The 21,955-nt window shown below is 36.6% G+C and overlaps 1 protein-coding gene across 6 annotated transcripts in view; it reads left to right on the forward strand.

Annotated features, from left to right (window-relative positions):
* Positions 1–21,955, forward strand: part of LOC131077626 (uncharacterized) — a 127,184-nt gene that overhangs the window by 26,354 nt on the left and 78,875 nt on the right. For all 6 annotated transcript variants that reach the window (XM_058015160.1, XM_058015163.2, XM_058015162.2 and 3 more), the window contains exons 2-3: positions 3,158–3,402; positions 16,385–16,492. In XM_058015160.1, coding sequence (XP_057871143.1) covers positions 3,158–3,402; positions 16,385–16,492 — 353 coding nt within the window. The remainder of the gene's footprint in view (positions 1–3,157; positions 3,403–16,384; positions 16,493–21,955) is intronic.

Here is a 21,955-nt window from a genome sequence, read left to right on the forward strand (position 1 = left end):
CAACAGCATTCTATAGCAAGTTGCAGGCATGTGATTTCAATAATGAATATGTAAAGGGTAGGCATAATGTACTTGTTGATGCACTAGTTTAGAGATCTACTCTATGTGGCATTTTTGATATCTTTGCTGATTGGATCACCACTATCATATATAAATATGGCAAGAATGGTTTTACTACTAAGTTGTTGGATGGAAAAGTACAATATGCCAGATTCAAAGCGGTAGGAGCTAAGGAGACCTAATTTTACATAAGGAGAGGATATATTTGATTTCAAAGTCAAACATGAAGGAAAAGATTTCAAGGGCCGTGCATGATACTCCTCTAGTAGGGCATCTAGGGTATCATAAGACACAAATAGATCAAGGAGAGATTCTCCTAGAAAGGAATGAAAAGGGATGTGCTCAAGCACATTAAGGAATGCTCATCTTGCCAATAGAACAAGGCGAAACAAGTCTATCCTGTGGGCATGTTCTAGCCATTACCCATTCCTAAGCAAACATGAGAAGATATATCAATTGAGTTTATCATCGAGCTAACCAAGATAAATGGCAAAGATTGGTTCTTTGTGGTGGTGGATAGACTCACCAAGTATGCACATTTTAATGCCATAATCTCTGATTCCAAGGCTTCCCAAATTGGTGATTTATTCTTCAAGGAAGCTTTCAGATTACATGCATTATCTAAGAACATTGTTAGTGACAGATACAATAGGTTTTTGAGTCACTTTTGACAAGAAATTTTTCAATTGGTAGGAACAAAGCTCACCTCTAGCATGAGTTATCACCTAAGATGGATGGGCAAACTGAAACTGTCAAGAATGGATTAAAGGGTACCTACAAAATTATGTTTTTGGGTAGCAAATAACTTGGTCAAGTGGTTACATTTGGGAGGACATTGTTATAATGCCTCCCATCATATGTCCATAGGTATGTCACTATCATGGCTTTTTATGGATATAATGCTTCAACCTTTGTGGATCTTGCAATCACAGAAAATAGGGTGCTTGGAGCAACAAATATGATCAAGCAGAATCAAGAGGCATTGAAATGCCTCAAACCATCTTCAGCATGCCTAGAAATAACAAAAGCTCTATGTAGATCAGACATGTATTGAAAGAGTTTTGAAGTTAGAGACATGGTGTACCTAAGGCTGCAACCATATAGGCAGTTTTCATTGATGAAGAAAGGAGCAGAAAAGTTGAAATTCAAACTCTATGGCCCCTACAAGATATTAAGAAAGGTGGAAAAAGCAGCCTATGAACTAGAGCTATCTGAGAATATCATAATCCACAACATCTTCCATGTTTCTTGCCTTAAAAAGGCATTGGTGCAGCATGTTGTACCATCCAAAGACTTACCATCTTTGGATTATAAACCAAGACTCATTCTCATGCCAGAAGCTATCATGGATACACAGGAAAGGAAGCTAAGGAATAGAACTAGTAGCAAGTATTTGATGGAGTGGAAGGATCTGCCAATTGAAGATGCTAAACAGGAAGGAGCCAACATCCGGAAGCATCTAAATTTGAATAGCTTGAGGGCAAGCAATCTCAGGGAGGACTGTTATGTCTCCATTTCCCTTAAGATTCCAAATCAACATGCAAGCCCATTTTTCATTTCCCATGGGCTTAGAGAAAGTAACATAGGGAAATGTAAGCATTAAAATTGGTGGCCCATATTATGGGGGTCACACGTAATTTAACAAACTGATTATTTTTAAAACAATAGTGTCAGTCAAGGATTGTGTGTGGGTGTATTTTGGAGGAAAAGAGAAGAATTTCTCTTGAACTAGTTGCGAGCAATTTCACATAGGGATTGTAATTGAGCTTTACTAATTTCTATTTGGGTGGCTCTCACAATGCCTGTTTGTTTGAGTTTAAGGTGGCTCTCTTAGTGCCTAGGGTTTGTAATAGTGAGGTGGCACCTGTAGGACCATTGGCTGTAGATTCATCATATTGCCTGATAATAATATTGCTGCTATTGTTCTTTAAACTCTAGTAAACTGAATTGACTGTAGACTCATCATATTTCTTGATAATAATATTGCTGCTATTGTTCCTTAAACTCTAGTAAGTGCAATTTCTGTTGAAATAAAGGGAGTAATCAGTTATTGTGAGTAGTTGTGTTGACTGTTCATTTTGCAAGAGTTTATAATTTATATCTGCATATTTTGTTAAGTATGTTACTTGTTGTATTAGATCTGATTGGGATTAAGATTCAGTCTTGATGTTAATTATGTCACCTGTTGAATTAGATGTGAGTTGAATTAAGATTCAGTCATTAGTTGTCTACATAGCAACATCCCATCTGCTTCATAACAGAATTATAAATTTTGTGCGCAAAATTATGGATGTATGTACTTGGTCCTAGAAATGATTTTTTTTTTCAATGTGGGAACTTGGTAAGGGTGCTTAAATGCAGGGAAAACTCTATAGTTAGAACATTTGAGCTAGAATAGTATTGGGATGAATATTCTCTCAAGAATTCCTAGTTACTAGGTACGAGTCCTGATAGTAATCAAATATGCTATAAAATGAGTTTTGGGTGGACCATTCAAGTTCGTTAGAGATGAGTCATAGAAGAGATTCAGTAATGATCCTTTTGGTTCAAAAATAGTAATCAATAATTATGGACTAGAAAAAAAGACTTCAAATGCCAGTATTCTGTTATTACATTTTTTAAAACTAATTTGCCCTGCTGTATCACACAGTATTGTATGTGGTTTTGCTTGCATACTTTTATTATATCTTCATAATAATAAATGTTTAAATCACTCCTTATTTTTACTTTTGGCATGTAAAGAAATGCATGCAACCCCTCCAAAATGATAAACTTATAGGTTTTCTTGTAGCTGGATGCATTCTGTTACATTTGGGTCCTACATTTTACAGGTCAGAATATGACATTTGGGGGTGTCCCAGATTAACATATAGCGCCGGCTAATGGCTAAGTTAATCTAACTTGTCTCTACGAGAACTGCAGGCACACGTCTAACTCACTTGAGTCTGGATAATCGTCTTTGTCTCTAGATGTTATCTAATTCTTATGTTGATAATAGTAGTTTTGATTTTGTCAGGATTTATGCGATATACTTGTATGCCACTGTCTAATTTTTTTTGTCATTATTTTAATCTCCTGGCTATATTATGCATTGCAGGTGAAGAGCCACCAGAGTCCTTGTTTATGAAAGAGCTGAAGCGGCGTGGAATGACTCCAGCATCGTTACTGGAAGAGGATGATAAAATTCCATATGGGCTAGGCAACAAAGAGACAAAGACAAGAGAAGAGGGCAGTGATAGTTTTGAAAACAGAAAAGACATAGGAACTGTTACAGGGACCAATGATTGGGGCCAGTTTAACCAGAGAGCACGTTCGATGGCCCTCAACAGTGAAGGTCTTGAAGTGAGTTTTATACTCCCATTGTTCTTTTGCCAAATGTTTGCTAAATATATAATTGGAACAAACCATATAGTTAAGTTTGGTTTCATTACTGTAATTTGGGGGTTCCAAAACTTTAAAATTCAAGGAGCAATCTCACACATCTGAAATACTGATTTTTGTATTATTCTATAATCTTTTGCTTGCTCATTTTGTTCAAAAATAAACTTAAGATTGATAAATAATCAGAGCTAGTCCTAGAATGCTTCATTTGGCAAAGACAGCACAAAGCAAATCCAGCATTGATTGCACATCATAAGGCCATGCCTGGATGATGTATTTCATCTGCCAATTGACATGCCTACAGTATGCTTTCAACATTTTGCAAGCATGTCTATCCATGCATTTGAAATAAGATAATCTGAAATAAATCTGCATTCAGTTGTTCAGATGACTTTTAGTATGGCATGGAGGGTGCCATCCAAAGTTGATAATAAGCCAGGCTTACACCTGATGATTGCATATGCTTCAAAGTATCCTAGCTTTCTGGCAAGCCTACATGTGCGTATATAGAAATTATAGCTGTCCATGATGCTTATATTTTAATGAGCCACTCCATCAAAAAGACGTAGAGCCTCTTCAAGAACACCACTCTGTGCATAACTTGTAATCACGTAATTGAAACATTATAGCAAACACCACCTTTTGTAAACTTCCCATATTTTACACTCATATCTTTGACAGAAGCCATATATTCAACATGATGCAAATATCTGCTTCCTATTCATAAGCTTTTGGATTGCTGCCATATTTTCTTACATGTTTACAGTTTTATTGTTGCAGACTGCTACATTAGGCAAAAAATGCATATTATTATTTTTGATTGTGAGGACGATGAATGGACTGGGGAAAGAGTCTACTGACCTAATGCCAAATGGTAGGTCGGGGTAAAAGAAGGGGCCATTTCCTCAGTGGGGGAAATAGGGGGACACTTAAGCTCAGGTTGCAATGGGACTCTTGATACTCTGCACCCTATAGCAATGCACCATGTTTGATGCCAGTTAGGAAAAGGAAAATGTCTGTCTTTACTTCTGGAAATTGTAAGGGCTATGAAAACTCCAAAGCATCATCAACAACCCCATCTTATGCATTCCCAGTAAAGAATACAGTTTGTTGTGGCTCTGTAAATTACAGCCTGGACCTTACTTTGAGGTTTGAAGTATGAGGAAAAAAAAGAGACTCAGTACTAAAGCCAAATATAGAGTAACCACAGTTAAGGGGCATGGTTTGCAGACTCCAACAACAATGAATCTCTGAAGAATGTGTGTGTATGATTCATTGTAAGGATGGATATTCTTATGCTGTTTTATTGAATCCTTCCTCATGCTGTCATTAACTCTCACAGAGGTAAAGTCACCACTTCTAATGTTGGTACAACTTGTAAGAAAAATAGCCTGACTGCTGATATAATTGTCTCAAATCGACTGAAGATTGACTGATTTGATTGTCAAACTGGGCTATCAAGAATGTTGCTGTGCAGCATAACCAATACCCGTAGATTTCTATCTCCCTGAGAAGGCTTCTTCACCTTTAGCTAAAGCCCATAAATTAGGGTTCAATTTCTTCAAAATGTGATCTTTATTGTTTTACAGAAAAGAGTTGAACATTGAAAAGATGAGTAAGAAGAGGAAATGTGGTCTTTTCATCAAAGACTTAAGTCTAGGGTTAGCAGTCCAATCCTTGAGGATTTGCAGGATACAGATGATATGTAGATTGAAGGAGAGATTCCACCAACAATTTAACAACAATGACGCTTATGGAAACGCACATAGAACATGGGATTGCAAAACGCTGTCAGGTCAGTTTGAATGCTAATTAAACTTGTGGATTTGAAAGGGAGTTAACGACTTGATGGAAAAAGCCATGATTGAAAGATTGCGTGGAGCCTTTATGAAGCTCTAGTGGAATCAATCTGGTGGTTTGGTCTTGTTGGCAGAATGATTCAGTGTCTTGTTCTTTTCAGCGTGGTTTTTATAGTTAAAATTTTAAAAATAATCTTTTTCATGGACTGGTACATATGAAAGCAGCCCGTTTGATTTTGATAATTTTATCAACAATCTGACAAAGCTGTAAGTAGAATTAGATTTTTAACTTTTTTTGATGTTCACATATGTGTAACTTATACTATTCATGGCTACAGGATAACAGTAACTACTTCATGCAGTAATGATGATAATCAAATCTATTATCATTTGTAGGCTGCTCTGAAGTAAAAACAATTTCAAGAAATAGATGTTTTTGTTTCTTTGTTTTTTCTGCAAGTGACAGCTGGGATTTATCTTACCGCATTTTCCTTTTAATATATTACCTTTTCAACAAAAAGAAAATGTCAAAAGTAAAGAAAACAAAGAATGAGATTACAAAATGAAACATTTCCTCAAACAATTTGTGTCTCTGTTATACTCAGTCTTTCTTACATGTTTGCTCCATACTGAGATTTGTCTTTAGAACATGTGTCTTATGGAGCAGAAAGTCCCATTATTCCCCGGTCCAAGCACTTTAGTGCCCTTTGTACTGATTGCATCATAACCAACAACTCAAACAGTGGTAGTGTATTAAACAGAGTATGTATTTTCTTTGCAATTGATAGTAATTGTGCAGCAACATCTTGGGTTTGTGCAGAATGACAGAATGGCTTGCACAATGATGCATAATACTCTGTGCATCCATGCCATGTTGCACACAAGATGACTCATTCAGCAGTGGACACAAGACAAAGGAATTCACAAGACTAAGACATTCAAAATTACAAGTCCTATTCTAAATTGACTTGTAATTAGCTTATTTGTAATTACAAAAGTGCAAGTGATAAACTTGCAATTACAAATTTTTTTTTTTACAAGTAAACTTGTCAAAACAAAATTACAAATACACAATTGAAGCTATTCTATGTGTTCAAAGACACGACTCTAACTACATCATCCTCTGTTTTGAAAATCTTCATGTTGCTTCAGGATGCTAGAACTTGAAGTATTTAGGATTGGTGAAAACATCTCGAATCGGAACGAGAATTTGCATCCTTAATGATCTTTGTGTCTTTCGCCAACGAACTTCAGTCTTATCTTCTTGCTTGGGGTAGTACTGGCTTTTCAGGAGGGAAGTTCTTTGCAAGGCTGAAGTAAGAAGCCTATCTCTGTCTTGAAAGCATTCTATGCTCTCAACCATGAATTGTTGTTGTATCTCTTCTTTGTATCATCCTCCAATCTTGGAATCTACTTGCAAAATAAGGCTCATGCCTTAATTCATTGATTTGGTACGTCGTGTGTGCAAATAGGTCTGACAAGGGAAGGGATAAATTGATGCAAAAATAGGCTCACAAGTGAATCTTGGGTTCTGGAAGTCGTATTACTTGTGTGAAAAAACAAGAGCATTAACTTGCAATTGTGGAGACGAACATGCAACTTCATATGTGTAATGGGAAAACACAAGTTTGCACTTGTAATTGCATGCTAGAGATTCATTTTCAAGTGTTTTTGAGTGCATTTTGGACCAATTTTGGGTTCTGGAAGGATGACTGCAAGTGAAGACACAATTGCAATCGGGTTTTAAAATTCCAACTGCAAGTAGACTTTAAATGGGAAAAATGAATGAAGGTGTGAAATGAATGGATGAAATGGGGTTTTGACATGAGGGGAAAATGGAAAGAATGATTTTGACCGGTAATGGCAAACTTTATGTGACAAGGAAAGACCCATTTTCAACTTGACAACTTTAGAAGAGGGAAAAAACTTCAATTTGTAATCAGATTTATAAAACCCGAAATCTTGCTTGGTCAAAACAAATGAGCTCGGGGGAAACTATAATGCTCCTATAAATAAGTGAAGAAGCCAACACGTTGGTATCCCATGCAACAAACAAATCGGTTTTGCATTCATCCAACTCCACAAAAAACAGCTTGGAAGGAGAGATACGTTTGATGTCAAACACTCTTCAATGAATGAAGGATGCAAAACGTGTTGCAAATGTAGCAACAATGGCGGAATATGGGCACCCAAAATGTGGAGCTTACACAACAAAAAATGGAGCCAAAAATCCCCACATTTATTATGCACAACGTGTTTGCCAAAACCGTTGAATTCCAAAAACGTGGCACCAACCGTCAATCTCCAACAACATAACAAGAATGTGAGATGGATTCAAGGGAATAATGCCACAAAAATCAGATTTGTGAGAGCAAGAATGCAGATCGGGTTTTTCCTCTCCAACTACAAGCAAATGTGCCCCTCCAACGATGTAATCAGGTTTTTAAAACCCCTTTACAAGTTCTAAATTGCATTACTTTTCCTTCACTTGAACAATTTCGGGTTTGAAAGGAATAAGAGCAAAAAGAAATAACAAAACAACTTGTAATAGGGAAATAAAATCCCCATTACAAGTTTTAAAAACATAAAGGAACATAGAGACTTGTAATAGGGAAATAAAATTGCCATTACAAGTTTAAAATAACACAACATAAATAAAAAATACTTGTAATAGGGAAATAAAATCCCCATTACAACTAAAAACAACATATAAAAACTTGTAATAGGGAAATAAAATCCCTAGTGCAACTAAAAGGAATAAAAACATAAAAACTTGTAATGGTGAAATAAAATTCGCATTACAGGTAAACATAAGATGTAAAAAACACTTTAAAAACTTAAAAAGACTTGTAATAGGGAAATAAAATCCCTATTACAACTTAAAAGCACAAAGTAGGAACTTTTATGAGAAGTTACAAGTTCTCATTAAACTTGTAATTTTAAATTCACTTGCAATTTGTCTAAAAAGTTCCTACAACAACTTAAAAGACAAAAAGGGAAAAGGAAAATAAAAAGCAAGTTACAAGTTACAAGTTTTAGATAAAGTGCACTTGTAATTGCTAGGAAAAAAACCATACAACACAAAAACATAAAGGAAACTCCTAACCTGCAATAGAAAGAAAATTTCCCACTTGTAGTCAGGAAGAAAAAACCGGAAATTGAAGGAAAGCATAGCAAACGAACTCGAAATGCGATAAAATTTGAAACGCGGATCGAGGATGAACTGAAAAACAGTCCAGTTCAATAAGAAGCAAATTTTTGCCTTGAGAAGCGTGCCTCAAGAGTAAAATCTCCAACTTGTAGTGACTGCTTTGAAACCCGAAATTGCACAAAAAGTTAGGAAAATGAAGACCAAAACTAACCAAAATTTGGACAATGATGGCAAAGACAACCCCCAATGATTTGACAGTAACAAATTTGAGTTTTGCACCTTGTAAAACGTGCATTGGAGACAAAAATGACACATTTAAACCAATTTTTTTAAGGGTTGTCACATTTTTGAAAATTAAAAAATGAGGACAACACATTCAACCTCTCCACAAATAGTCTATTGCACTTTTTGGAGTGTATGTGCTCAAACATACTTCAATTGCACTCACAACCGGAAGCACTGTGTGGTTGGCTCAAAATGCGAATGGCTATTCTTTGAAGATTTGGTGTTTTAGGACCAAATATTTGCCACCATCTATCTAAGATGAGGAAAAGGAAAAAAAAGTCTCATTTCTAACTTTAAGAATTTAAGCTATAAAATTAAATTATGCCCTTAAAATATATTTTAACCTGGCTCTACAATTTTGTCTGACTATCGTTGCAAATTTGATTAGAGAAGACCTCCCCTTGTGCATTAGATAAGGCTTCTATCTGGTATCACTAGGCAACATCCGTTCAATCACCAAGGAGAGCCCATTAAGAACCTCCTCATCTGCATTGAAATTAGGACGAAAATGGAATGCCAGATTGAGGTAGTAAGCGACTGCATGGAGTGGCTTGTGAAGCTAGAGGTGCCATCGCCTATCAATGATCTCCCAAATGGGACAATACTTATTCTCATCTCCTGCATAGACGAATCTAATGGCCTCCTTGGCCCTATCCATGCCCTCATATATGTAGCCCATTATAGGCTTCTCCCCATCAACAACTCGTAGGAGAACTACCTAGGGCCAATGAATTGTAAATATTGTGAAACATTAACAGTTAACTTAAGTGTGAATGAAAATAAGAAAAGAAAAGAAAAATATGAATAAAAATTAAAACATAATGTAGAATTTATAAAATTTTTACCTTCACAATCTCTGCACAAGGGGCTCAAAGGCCTAGCTTATCAAATATGCAATTTGCCACATCAATCCCTGCAATGGCTATAGCATAGGATGAGGAAGTCCACTCATCACCAACAAACATACACCTCGAACCCGCCTTTGACCAAATCAAGGATTGTAATGTGATGAAGTTGGTGGCAAATCTAGTGATTCCATGATGAGTCAATTCCTTCTGCCCTGTGTATTGCCTGATTAGGCTAAGGACCCATGCATGATTGTACACAAATTTGCAAATATTTTTTGCCTTAGCTGCACATGTCCTGATCCATGGAAGCTTTGCCTATATCCTCGAATATAAGGTCAAGGCAATGGGCGACACATGGAGACGAAAATATAGTTGGGTGCCTTTCCATCAAAAGTCTGCCCATAGTAACATAATTTGCTGCATTATCAGTTATCACTTGAACTACATTCTCCTCACCCACCTCAAGTAGTTCTTCCTCTATAGCCTCACAAAGGAATGTGGCATTTTTTGAATGCACAGAAGCATCAATGGACTTGAGGAACATGATGCCACCTGACATTTGAAAATAAAGCAAAATCAATGATCATTCAATAAATAATAAATTAAAAATATTAATCACTGAATAAAATTCAAATTATTCAATGCATTGAGGGAAGTAGAATGATCAATAACCTACGGAAGAAACAAGAAAATTTAGGAGTGTCCTATTTCTCCTATTAGTGTAACCATTGGTCATGATGGTGCAACCCTTCTTACTCCATATCTCACGCTGGTCCTCTAATGTGGCTTTTACATCAGCTATCGTTTTTGTCAAAATTGGACTACTTAAGTCAGATTCAGAAGGGGCTTTGAACCCCGCCCCAAAAACAGTTATGGCATCAACCATATTTTACCAGTAAGGAGACCTGTCACAAATAAATTAAATAAGATGTCCAGTAAAAATTCATTAGACAAAGAAAACTATAAATTTTAAAACAATCAAATAAAGAAGAATAACTTGGTTGCGAAGAATGGAATGGTGCAATAGTACCAAAATTGACCAATTGAATGTCTAGCTACATCATGTACCTCCTTGTTCCAACCCATGCTCTCAAGTGATGGTTGGGCACCGGGAGTAGTGCATGGCTCAAAATATGAATCCATCTTAGATTTACGAACTTTAGGACCAATGCTAATACTCCCACTATCATTGGCAAAAGCACTATCAGAAGTAGTAATACTAGCACTAGGACAATATGGAGGCATGGAAGAGGCCTCTGCGACATAGTCAATGCTTGCCAACTCCTCTCTTTGCCTCTTCTTCATTTCCTTTTGCGCTTTGAATGTTTCTAGTTGCACTTGGCACTCACAAATAGCCTCAGGAGGTGCTTTGATGCATGGGTCCGCATCATGGCCACGTATGTGGGTAAGATGGTATTTCAATCTATTTATGCCTCCGTGAAAAATTGTTTTGCAATATTTACATTTGGGCTCTCCTTTTTTTTTGCCCGGAAAAAAATTCAGCATGTTTCCAAGCTAGATCCTTTCTACTTGTGGTTGTTCTAGGAGTAGACATTGTGAAAAATATGATTTTCAAAAGGAAGCCTGCTGCAATAAGACATATTTGCAAAAAAAATGAACATTCGTGCATTGTCATTTATAAACTAATACAAAAAAAAAATTGTACGTTTTGTTCCAAAAAACAATGTAGGGTTTGTAATTTTCTTCCAAAAAAAAGTAGGCTTTTCTCTTTGGAAGGAAATGAACATAAATTTAAAAAAAAAAAATGAAATGTAATTTTTGTTTAGAAAACACAAAAACCTGAAAAAATTTCAATTTTACTTCTTAGAACAAACTTGAAATGAAATGCAACCTCTTTCCAATCCTTTGTATGGAGTTCTTGATGCACCAAGTGTGAGTATTATGCTGCCCCAATGCGATTTATCGACGAATTTTTGGTCTTCCTCCTTGCTGGTTGCTCTACAATGCACTCTTGTTTTTCCTCACAACTCACTCTTTTCCTCCTACTTTGCCAATACAACGAAATGAGCTCACTTTTAGGGTTGTAGAGGCAATATAAATAAAAAAAAGTAAAAACATTATTTTGTTTTTTTATTGTGTTTTGCTTGCTGATCACCAACAAAGTTTGGGCATCGGGACTCACCGGGTCCAAATTGAGTTCGCGAGTCTCGGGTCTGCACAAGTCTTGCCCAAGACTCGAACAAGCCCAAGTCTGGGTTCCTGAGACTTGCCCAGGGTCACTGGCTTGCGACTTGTCGAGTCCTGGTGAGTCTGGGATCTCTGCTGAAAACTCATCAGTTATGAATCAAACATGGAGCTTACACATGAAAACGCAAAGCATACACATGATTATATGAAGACACGAAATATACACGAAAATACAAGTATGTTCAACAATCTCTCATATTGTCTTGCCATTGTCATTTAGTCGTTGCCATATTTTTGGACTGAGTTAATATATCCCTTATCATTGATTAGAATGCATAATCGATTTATCCTTACCCTACAGGCTAGCAAGATCATGCTCTGATACCATTTGTAATGTCCCTTTTTTGTAGATGCCCTAGTTTTGCTCGAAAATCCTACTAGGGTAGGGAACTATAACTTAATCGTAAGATATCTCTAATCTATTTGGGGAAATTCAACCATAGAGAAGCTAGAATAAGGTGACTTGATAGGAAGCCCTAGAGATCCTCTACCCTAGACCAAAGAGTGGATATACCATCCCTCTTGGCCTCATGTGGCCCTTGCCATCCATATGAGGTGGTGTACCTAGTGAGGTGTCTTATAACTGTTCCCCTTCATGATGACATCCTTTTCCACTTCCTATTGTTGGTGTTGGAAATAAGCCACACCTGGACCGACGATGGACTGGTCCAAGAGGGGCCAGTAGCTTAGTGGTAGAGCACTCCAGCAGCGTATGGAAGGTCCTAGGTTCGAGTCCTAGCTGGTCCATGTCTCAACATGGTATCAGAGCCAGGTCCAGGCTAGGAGCCCCAAGCACACGAGAGGTGTGGCTTAAGGGGGGGTGTTGGTGTTGGAAATAAGCCACACCCGGACCGACGATGGACTGGTCCAAGAGGGGCCAGTAGCTCAGTGGTAGAGCACTCCAGCAGCGTATGGAAGGTCCTAGGTTCGACTCCTAGCTGGTCCATGTCTCAACACCTATGATCGGATTCCTTAGCGTAGTGATCCACCATGATAGAGAGTTGGGGTGCATTTACAATAGGGTGTCTCGGAAATCCTTCCCTTCTAAGCCCAAGGGAAACACTCCTTGTACCCCATTGGCCTCATGGGATCCCCAGTCACCACCATGAGGTGGTGTACTTAGAAGAGGATCCCAACACTGTTTCCTCTCCTTGTAAGCCCTTAAAACCCCTATCATGGCTGATTATAACATTTAAGCAAAACATGCAAAGAGTTCTACATTATGGCATGTATTCTATATGTATAAACAATCATATTTTAATATTATAATCCTGAACTGTATACATGTTATTCAGCAGTGAGCAGTCATAAACAAGGTTTATTATGCTATATATATCACAAGAAAACCCATACCAAATCACAGATATAATACCAAACTGCAGTATGCCTGAATTAGTTAGCAATCTCAGATCTTATCTCTTCAATCTGCTATTTCTGTTTTTAGGTCCTCAAATGACCTAACTTAGCTGTGGGCTTTCAATCGTTGACCATTGATTTTGACCATTTTCCTGACAAAATTTCACAACCTGCAGATTTGAACATAGTGATTTTAGGTCAAGAAATGTGTCTACGACAGAATTTCAAACCTCTGTTGGTGATTTTGAAATGTTTTTAGTTAGGAAATGTGACTACAACAGGATTTCAAACATCTGTCGGCAATTTTGAAATGTTTGTGTCTTTGGTGTGAAAACCTCTAAACAATTGTTGAGCCGACTAGTGGGCAGGACCTATGTAAGGTTTTTCCGCAATATTAAATTACCTACTATTTTTGGTAGGTTTTTAGTCAATTTTTCGTTATTTTTTTAAATCTTTGATATTTAATATAATCAATATAATGCTATATTATTATAGTATAATAATAATCTTGATATAATCATAATATATTAATATTGTAATTTAATATGACTATATAATTCTTGTATTATTATAGTAAATTTACTATAATAATACAAGATTTATATAATCATATAACATTAATATATTATGATTATTATACTATAATAATAATTATTTAAAAATATTATTATATTAATATTATAATAATGCTAATATAAATAGTTATTATTTTGTTGTATTATAATATTATAATTATAATATAATAATAAAAATTATATACATTTTTTCTTGAATCCGATTTTTTCAAAAAATATTATACTTTTGGTTTGCTGATTTTTTCCCTAAAAGATTAATGCTTCCTTGGTTGGTATATCTAGTATCCATGAGATTGAGGATTTACTTCCTCAAAAAAGTCATTAAAAAAAAGTGAAGTGGTGATGTTTGTAGATGAACATTTGTATTTCTCTGGCTTCTACCGCCATTGCCTTAACCTTATCTATCTTCTCATTGTCCTTCAATACATAGTTCAATGCATGAACACAACATGGGGTTCAAAAAATGTGTTTGTAAGCACTCTACCATCAAGCGAACTAACTTACATACATGGACTGAACCTGTTACCACATGTACAACATTTAAGACTGCAACCTCTTCTATGTTGTCCTTCAAAATTTGAAATTGGAATTTTGCATCCTTCCTCTTCTTTGAACAATTAATGGCTCTAAGAAAATAAGAGCCATTTGAACATGTGACAATGATATTGATGAGTGGCTGATGTTTGATATTGGTCCACTTATCCATGATGACAGAGCAACCATCCCTTATCCAAGTTTGCCTCATTTCTTCCATAAAACTCACCTTAAAATATTCTCTATTAAGAAGGGTAATGTGTAGCTTTTATTCTCTGGGGGGAGGGGGGTAAAATATTCTGTATTGCATCTTTAGGCATTTATTTGAAATAGGGAGAAAGTGTCACTTTAAATGGTATGACATGGACACAAAAAGTTTTAGCAATGGAAGACTTGGCCACCTCTTGTGATTGTGCATTAGTAGATACCTCTTCCCTTCGACATCCAACATCTATGGTTTCTGTATGCAATGACGCATGAGGCTTCATAGTCTCTATTGGAATTCCTTTATTTCTTATTTCCACCTCCATGTGCATCCTAGTTACATTGACTTTCTCAACTAGGGTTTTTCTCCAAATGTATTGAGGACATTTTCTAATTTTTTGCAAAGAAGGGGACAAGGTGGGGAATTTACTACTTGTCCTTGTGTCTTGCAAACATATCCTATGGGGTATGAGGTCATTTTTGGCAGGGGACACATTCATGGCAAGCAATTTAATACTTTTTCTCTTAGTTGTTTACTAAAAAGAATCCTTCAAAGTCTAGCTGCAGTGACCAAAAGCTCATTTAATGAACACATAATATGACACTTGAACATGAAGACTGAGATGATATTGCTGAAAGAAGGTGCCATAATTGTCAACATAAAGGCTTAAATGTTTAAAATGAGATCGAAGCAGATTGAAAGTGTAGGCATTGTTTTGATTCAGACTTATGAAAAACGGAGTGTGTTTTGTTCTTCATTTCTATCAATGCAGTAAAACTTAAGCAACTGTTGTGCATCTTAATCACTTCTGGTGAAAGCCTTTTATGACTATAATTATTTTTTTGAGCCCTTCGGCATCTACTTTCTACTTTCTAATGTGTGCACATCTGCCACTAATAGTCTAATACCATAAACTGAGGCATATAAAGTTGAATGATCTATGGTCACCCATATATATGATTATTATACTTCAAATTTTATTCAGAATCAGAAACCACAAGAACAAGTCAACGATCTATGATTATTAACTTCTAAAGGGATTGATGTTTCAACAATCTAGCTCCATATTTTCTCGTCTGTTGAGAGTTTTCTGAATCCACTAAGTCCACTTAATTGCAAGAGGTACAGTAAGTCTGATTAGCCCTCCTATTTTATCACAAAATTATTTCGGAAAAACTACAGATGAAAAGTTATACAATGTAAACTCCCCTACAAACAGAAGATTAGGATAGAAATGTGTTTAGACTTGCACATGGTAAAGTAGCTTGCTCTCTTGGACCATGAAATGAAACTGATGGCAAAGTAATATTGCAGGTTGTGTTTACAAATGTCATAATACAGTACTTTGTGTCAAAATTCTTGAATTTTATACTGCCTCTAATGTGATGATTCTTGTCCCTGAACAATAGTAGACATTGTTACATGATGTGGGGTTTCACTCACAGTTAAACACAAATTCAGACTTGATTCAGGCCTAAAATTAGACAAGGAATGAAGACTATGCCAAATATTCAAATTACTGTATTGTATCTGTCTACATATATACATGTGAACATGCATTCATGCATGTTCATTCACATACACACATATATGCTTATGTATGTAAGTGAATGTTTATACTTTATTCGCATACACACATTTATGTATATGTATGTAAACATACATATCCCCACATACATAAACCCACACTTGTACACATCCACACATGCATTCACCCATGCATGTTCACATACACAGACATGCAGACAGACATACTTTCACTTACACACACAGATACACATACACATACAGATGTGCATGCATGTGTCAAATATAAGATTGCACAAATTATGCTTGTTCAAGTCTTTATTACATGCTTTTAAAAAAACATTTTTGTTCAAACTGGAAATTTTAATGCATATTTCTTGGTCTGCACGAGCACAACATTTAAAAAAGATATAAGCATTCATTACATAAATATTCTCTATATCATACTGTTACAGGGATTGATCCCCAGAGCTAAGGTACTTTTGACACTTGGTGCGACATTCTTCTTCTTCTTCTGGCCACTTATTCTAACAACAGTGGCATTTTTTTCAGCAGTATACATAGTAAGTTTTCTAAATGCCAAGTATTTTTTGTTAGTAGCAAATTCAATTTTTTCAACTTTGGGAAATTGGAATGTAAGCTTTGTCCCCTTAATGTCTATCTTAGTATTGAAAGAGAATTTTGATTATGATATTATACATAGGCAATACTGCTTAAGCATATGAGTGAATGCTAAGCGCACAATTTGAGAAATTCTTTTCTTTTTTCTAGAATTTTTGTTTGCATGGTGTCCACTGTTAAATATTATGCTCAATGAAATCCCTCAATAGGGATATTTTTTTTCAGAATTAAGTCCAAACATCCTTAATATTTAGTTTGAATATATCTTATATTCTATTTTATGCTTATTATGTATATTACTATCAAGGAAAAATACCTTAAAAGTATTTATTAACATAGGTTAATTCATTGGAAAGGCTAAATGATTGAACTGTTAATTCCAAGTCTTGTTTTGAGGAAAAATATCCTATACGATAATGCATAGTATTTCATTAATGATTTTTTAAACATTCCATTATATGGTATCATCAAAAAATACATTAAAATTAGAACATTCAACTTTTGTTTGTAAGGCTGGGGTCCCATGGAGGGGGGCTTCCTCAAAAATAGAGCTGGAGCTGCTGAGATATGTTAGGAAAATTTTAAAGCTGCTGGTCCCATGAATTTTGTAGTGCAGTTGAACTTAAAAGTTTAAGCTCCCAAATTTAAGGAAGCTGGTTGTCTCATGAATATGTGCAGTGATAAAAAAAGTAAATAAATTCATTCTCTTTCCAAAACTATTTTTTAATGAAAATCTAAACTTACATATTTGACAAGTGGCACATAACATGCCTAAGCTGGTGGGGCAATTTCTAGCCCCACCTCATTTTCACCCACTCAAATATAAAAGCCTAAAAAGTAGGAGCTTCTATTTTTTAGGAAAAGATTCCAAATAATCCCCTATCAGGAAAAAAAATCTTCATGGAACCTCCTCTTCCTTAAAAACAGAATCTTAAGCCCTTCCATGGGACCCCTGCCTAAAAAAATAGGTCTTCAGTTTGTGACTGTGAAGCTATGTGTATGAACGTTATGATTATCAGAATCTTTATATACAATTGTTGACATAATTAATAAGTACTCTTTAAATGAATTTGAGACCATTCCAATCAAAAGATATGAAAGAACCAAATAAGAATACAAGACTTTGACCATAAATCAACAAAATATGGCAGGAAAAAAATAATCTGTCATAGAACATAGTTTAGGACTAAATGTGTCCATAATGAGGACAATGTAATGTCGTCACTTTGAATATTCAATAATAAATAATAATAAAATTAAAATACAAAAGAATAAAAATAAAATTTAATTTAAAATATAAAAGAATATAATTAAATACAATTAAAATATAATTTAATGAATGGTGAAAAGACATGAAATGAAAAGTTGTGACTCCCTCAAACATGAGATATAAAAGGGAGAAGAGAACCTCATTTGAGAGGGAGAGGAGAGAGAAAGGAAGGAGGAGGGGAGCATTTAAATCAGGAAAGATTAATGGAAGATGAAAAGGAATGGGAAGTAGATATGGAAGTGGCTCACTCTTTCAAAAGGGTGCTAATTGTGAAAGGTTGTGTCTCTTGCCAAAAGGCATACATGATGAAGAGGTGTGACCCTTCCCTCACATTGGGAGATATAAAGGTTACAAGATTCATTTGAGGAAGGGATCTAAGGAAGATCAGTTTGGAGAATAATATATTATTCTCAAAGGCAGCAATGAAAAGTGGTGACTCAATTCTCATGAAAGGTGGTGCCTCAATCCCTATGAAATATTTGAAGATCATTATAGCAGACTTATGAGCAGATATATATAGTAGACTTGTGAGCAGAATTTAAGGATTATGGTAGTAACCAAACCAGAATTACATCTGCATCAGCAAATGCAATCATATCTACAGCAAGGTGATCTGTTATAATCTATTAGATTACTTTAGAAATATGCTTGAATCTAAATATCCATACACTTATTGATCATGTGGAAAGAAGGGAGTGCAAGGAGGGGGAACGGTGAAAGATTCCTCACTAGGTATGGTGCCTTTTAAAGATGGTTAAGAACCACGAGGCCACCTCATGATGATGGTTAAGGACCATCGATTAAGGACCACATGAGGCCAAGGACGATGAGGTCTTAACCTTGGGTCTAGGGTTGAGGGTCAAGGGAACCTGTTGTGACGTTTTCAAACATCGCCCCATTGCAAATGGGGTTCCCCTACTTTTTAGGCCCTCCCGATCTTTTGGCTTGCGTTTTTGGGGTCTTTTCGCAGCAGTCTTGTTAGTCTCTCTGCTTTGCAGGTGTTCGAGGGTCATTTGGGTTTAATCTGCTTTTCGTTTGAGCGAGTTTGGTGAAGTCGAGGGCCTGTTTTGTCCTTTTTTTAGGGTTGCTGCCTTTTGTCCTAGATTTTAGGGGTTCCTGTTAGGGTTTCGAGAAAGATGAACACACGACTGGAATCAAGACCCTTCAAGGGACCTCCCAGTAAAATTTGAGCCCAAATGAAGCAACTTTCTATTTTTAGAAAGTCCCTATTTTTTAGGGATTTTTTCGAGTCCCAGAATGTCGCCTTTTTGCCAAAAATCAAACTTACTATTTTTAGTAAGTTTCTATTTATAGTAAGTCATTACTGCACCTTGTCTAGGGATCTAACCTTGACACCTGGAAAGTTTCTATTTTTGGAAAGTTATTATTGGCAGGGTCAGTTAGCCAAGGCGACAAGGATCAAGCATTCACAGACAATTCTAATTTCGGAAAGTCAGACAGCAGACAGAGAAAGCCAGAAATGGGGCCAAGTACTGAAAGTCCATGCCCAAAATGGAAAAGGCATTCGCAGGAGGAAAAATCCATGAATCCATGGACATGGTGAAAATGCGCCCAAGACTGGACTGGGGCGCCAAAATGGAAAAGGCATTCACAGGTGGAAAAATCCGTGAGTCCATGGACAAAGTGAAAATGTGCCCAAGACTGGACTGGGGCGCTAAAATGGAAAAGGCATTCAACAGGAGGAAAAATCCATGAATCCATGGACATGGTGAAAATGCGCCCAAGACTGGACTAGGGCGCCAAAATGGAAAAGGCATTCACAGGTGGAAAAATTCGCGAGTCCATGGACAAAGCAAAAATGCGCCCAAGTCTGGAGTCAGGTGCTGAAATGGAGAAGCTAAGGAGAGGTGGAAAAATCCGTGAGTCAATGGACAAAGCAAAAATGCGCCCAAGTTTGGAGTCAGGCGCTGAAATGAGATTCCCAAGGAGAGAGGGAAAATCCATGAATCCTTGGCATGGCAAAAAAATTCCACCCAAGCTAAAAAATTAAAATTTTGCCTAAGGCATGGAATCCAAGGAGTCAAGGAGGAATAAAAAGCAAAATTCCCCTCAGGCGAATTTTCGAATTTGCTATTTTTAGACACCAAATCTCGACAAAGTGTGGAAAATTTTATAGATTCAGAATCGTGGTAAAATTCTCCATCCAATGAACCTGACTCCTAAATTTTAGGAGGATCCCTAAAAAATAGGGATGTTGAAAAGAAGACATGGACAATTCACAAAACAATGAATTCCTTCCTTAGGAGGAATTTCGGGCCCAACCTTGTGGAGGGCGCTAGAATGAAGAGTGCATGGAGAAACAGGCAAATTGCAAGAGTCCTTGACCAAGGCATTTTAGTGCCCAAGTGATAGAAGGAGCGCCAGATAGAGGGATGCAAGGAATCCATGGAATTGAAAGAATTCCCCACCAAGTGTAAAATGCCGCCTAGGAACATAGGAGTGCACTAAAATGATCTTCTCATGGACAATGCACAAAGAGATGAATTCCTTCATCGGGGAAGAATTGCACCCAAGAAGAAGAAATTCCAGGAAAGGTGAAAATTTGACTAAGTGTTTGAAATTTCTTCCTTCAGGACATAATTCTTGGAAATCATGAAAATTGGCTAAGGTATGAAGAATTTCCTTCCTCGGGGTAAGGAACAAATTTCTTTCCAAAGGAGAATTCCTCCACAACAAGAAATCACATCCAAGGATGAATTGAAGATAAAATTTCTAAGGCAAGGAAGGAATCGGGGATGAACTGAACAAGAAATTTCCCCCCAAGGAAAAATTTGAAAAATCCATTATAGGGCATCAAATCACATCCAAATTTCAAAATTTTTACAGATTTGGATTCGTAGGAGAATTTTCTCTCTCCTGGACCGTGGAGCCCTAATTTGGAAATTTTTCTAAAAAATAGGAAATGTGCAGAATTGATGAAAAACCTTCTTAAGCAAGGAAAGTTGAGGAGACTTCAAGAAAATTCTTCTTGAATCGAATTTTCCCTCTCCAACAATTCCAGATGTGCAGGAGCGGATATACGACAACAAAGTCCATTTGCATGGCGAGGATCTATTGAACGCATGGCAGTATGGTGGCGCATTCATTGCCAGAATATTTGACCAAATGGCAACTTGGTCATTACATGTTGAATTTATGGCAGATTCCTTTTGCATGCAGCCGCTGCATGTGGAAATGATGGAGCATTTATGACATAATGGGGTGATTTTTGCATGGATGAATATTCAACGCATGTTGAGCGAATTTGAAGGAGGTGGTGCATTTAATGTGCAATGGATGCTATTTTGGGTACTTTTGAATTAATTGTATATGGGCATGATGGGTTATTAATTGGAGATTCCCACCTTGTTGCATCATGTGTGGAGAATCTTTTGGGCAAACCCTAATTAGGGTTTTGCATGTAGCCAGGGCTTGAAGCCTATATAAGGGGTGACCCCCCTCATTTGTAAAGGGGGGAGCCTTGTATGAAATTGTTGCGATAAGTTTTGGGATAATAACAGTGAAACATTGTTCTCTGATGGTGTCCACTTAAGTTATTTTTTCAAGACTTGCATGGTTTCACCTTCCTCACTTAGAGTAGAAGTAGTATAGTGCTTTGATTTCAATGGAGAATGTAATGGTGTCTGATGAATTTCCATGGTTCATACTTTTTTCATCTTGCTGATTGTAAGTTGCAGTGTAAAGTTAGTCTGAGCCCCCTAAATTCGTACTAAGTTCGATTGTGGATGGTCGTTTGGATTGCGCCGTTTTTGGGTATTCAAATGTACTTTCTCGATTTGAAAATCCTCTAGCATCCCCAGAAGATTGCACCGGTTCTTGCAGAGTTGTAGTTGATCTTGGCGAAGCAGAGCTTGGTTTATTTGGAATTTGTCCACCAGAGCACTATTCATTGTTATCACTGCCCCTAGGAGTAGATTTAGATATTTCTAAACCCTTTCCCTTTTACTTTCAGTTCATTTTAGTTTGTTCAAAGCAGCAGCATCGCAAAATTGCCATATTTGATGATGGAGTTCCAGCCACAGCAAAGAAGTGAAAGAACGATGCAAACGTAAGGCCCCTTGGATTACCAGCAATCACATCAGCCAACTGAGTCACGTCCACACATTGAAGGAAC

Source organism: Cryptomeria japonica, chromosome 6 (assembly GCF_030272615.1).
Source record: "Cryptomeria japonica chromosome 6, Sugi_1.0, whole genome shotgun sequence".
NCBI classification, from domain to species: Eukaryota; Viridiplantae; Streptophyta; class Pinopsida; order Cupressales; family Cupressaceae; genus Cryptomeria; species Cryptomeria japonica.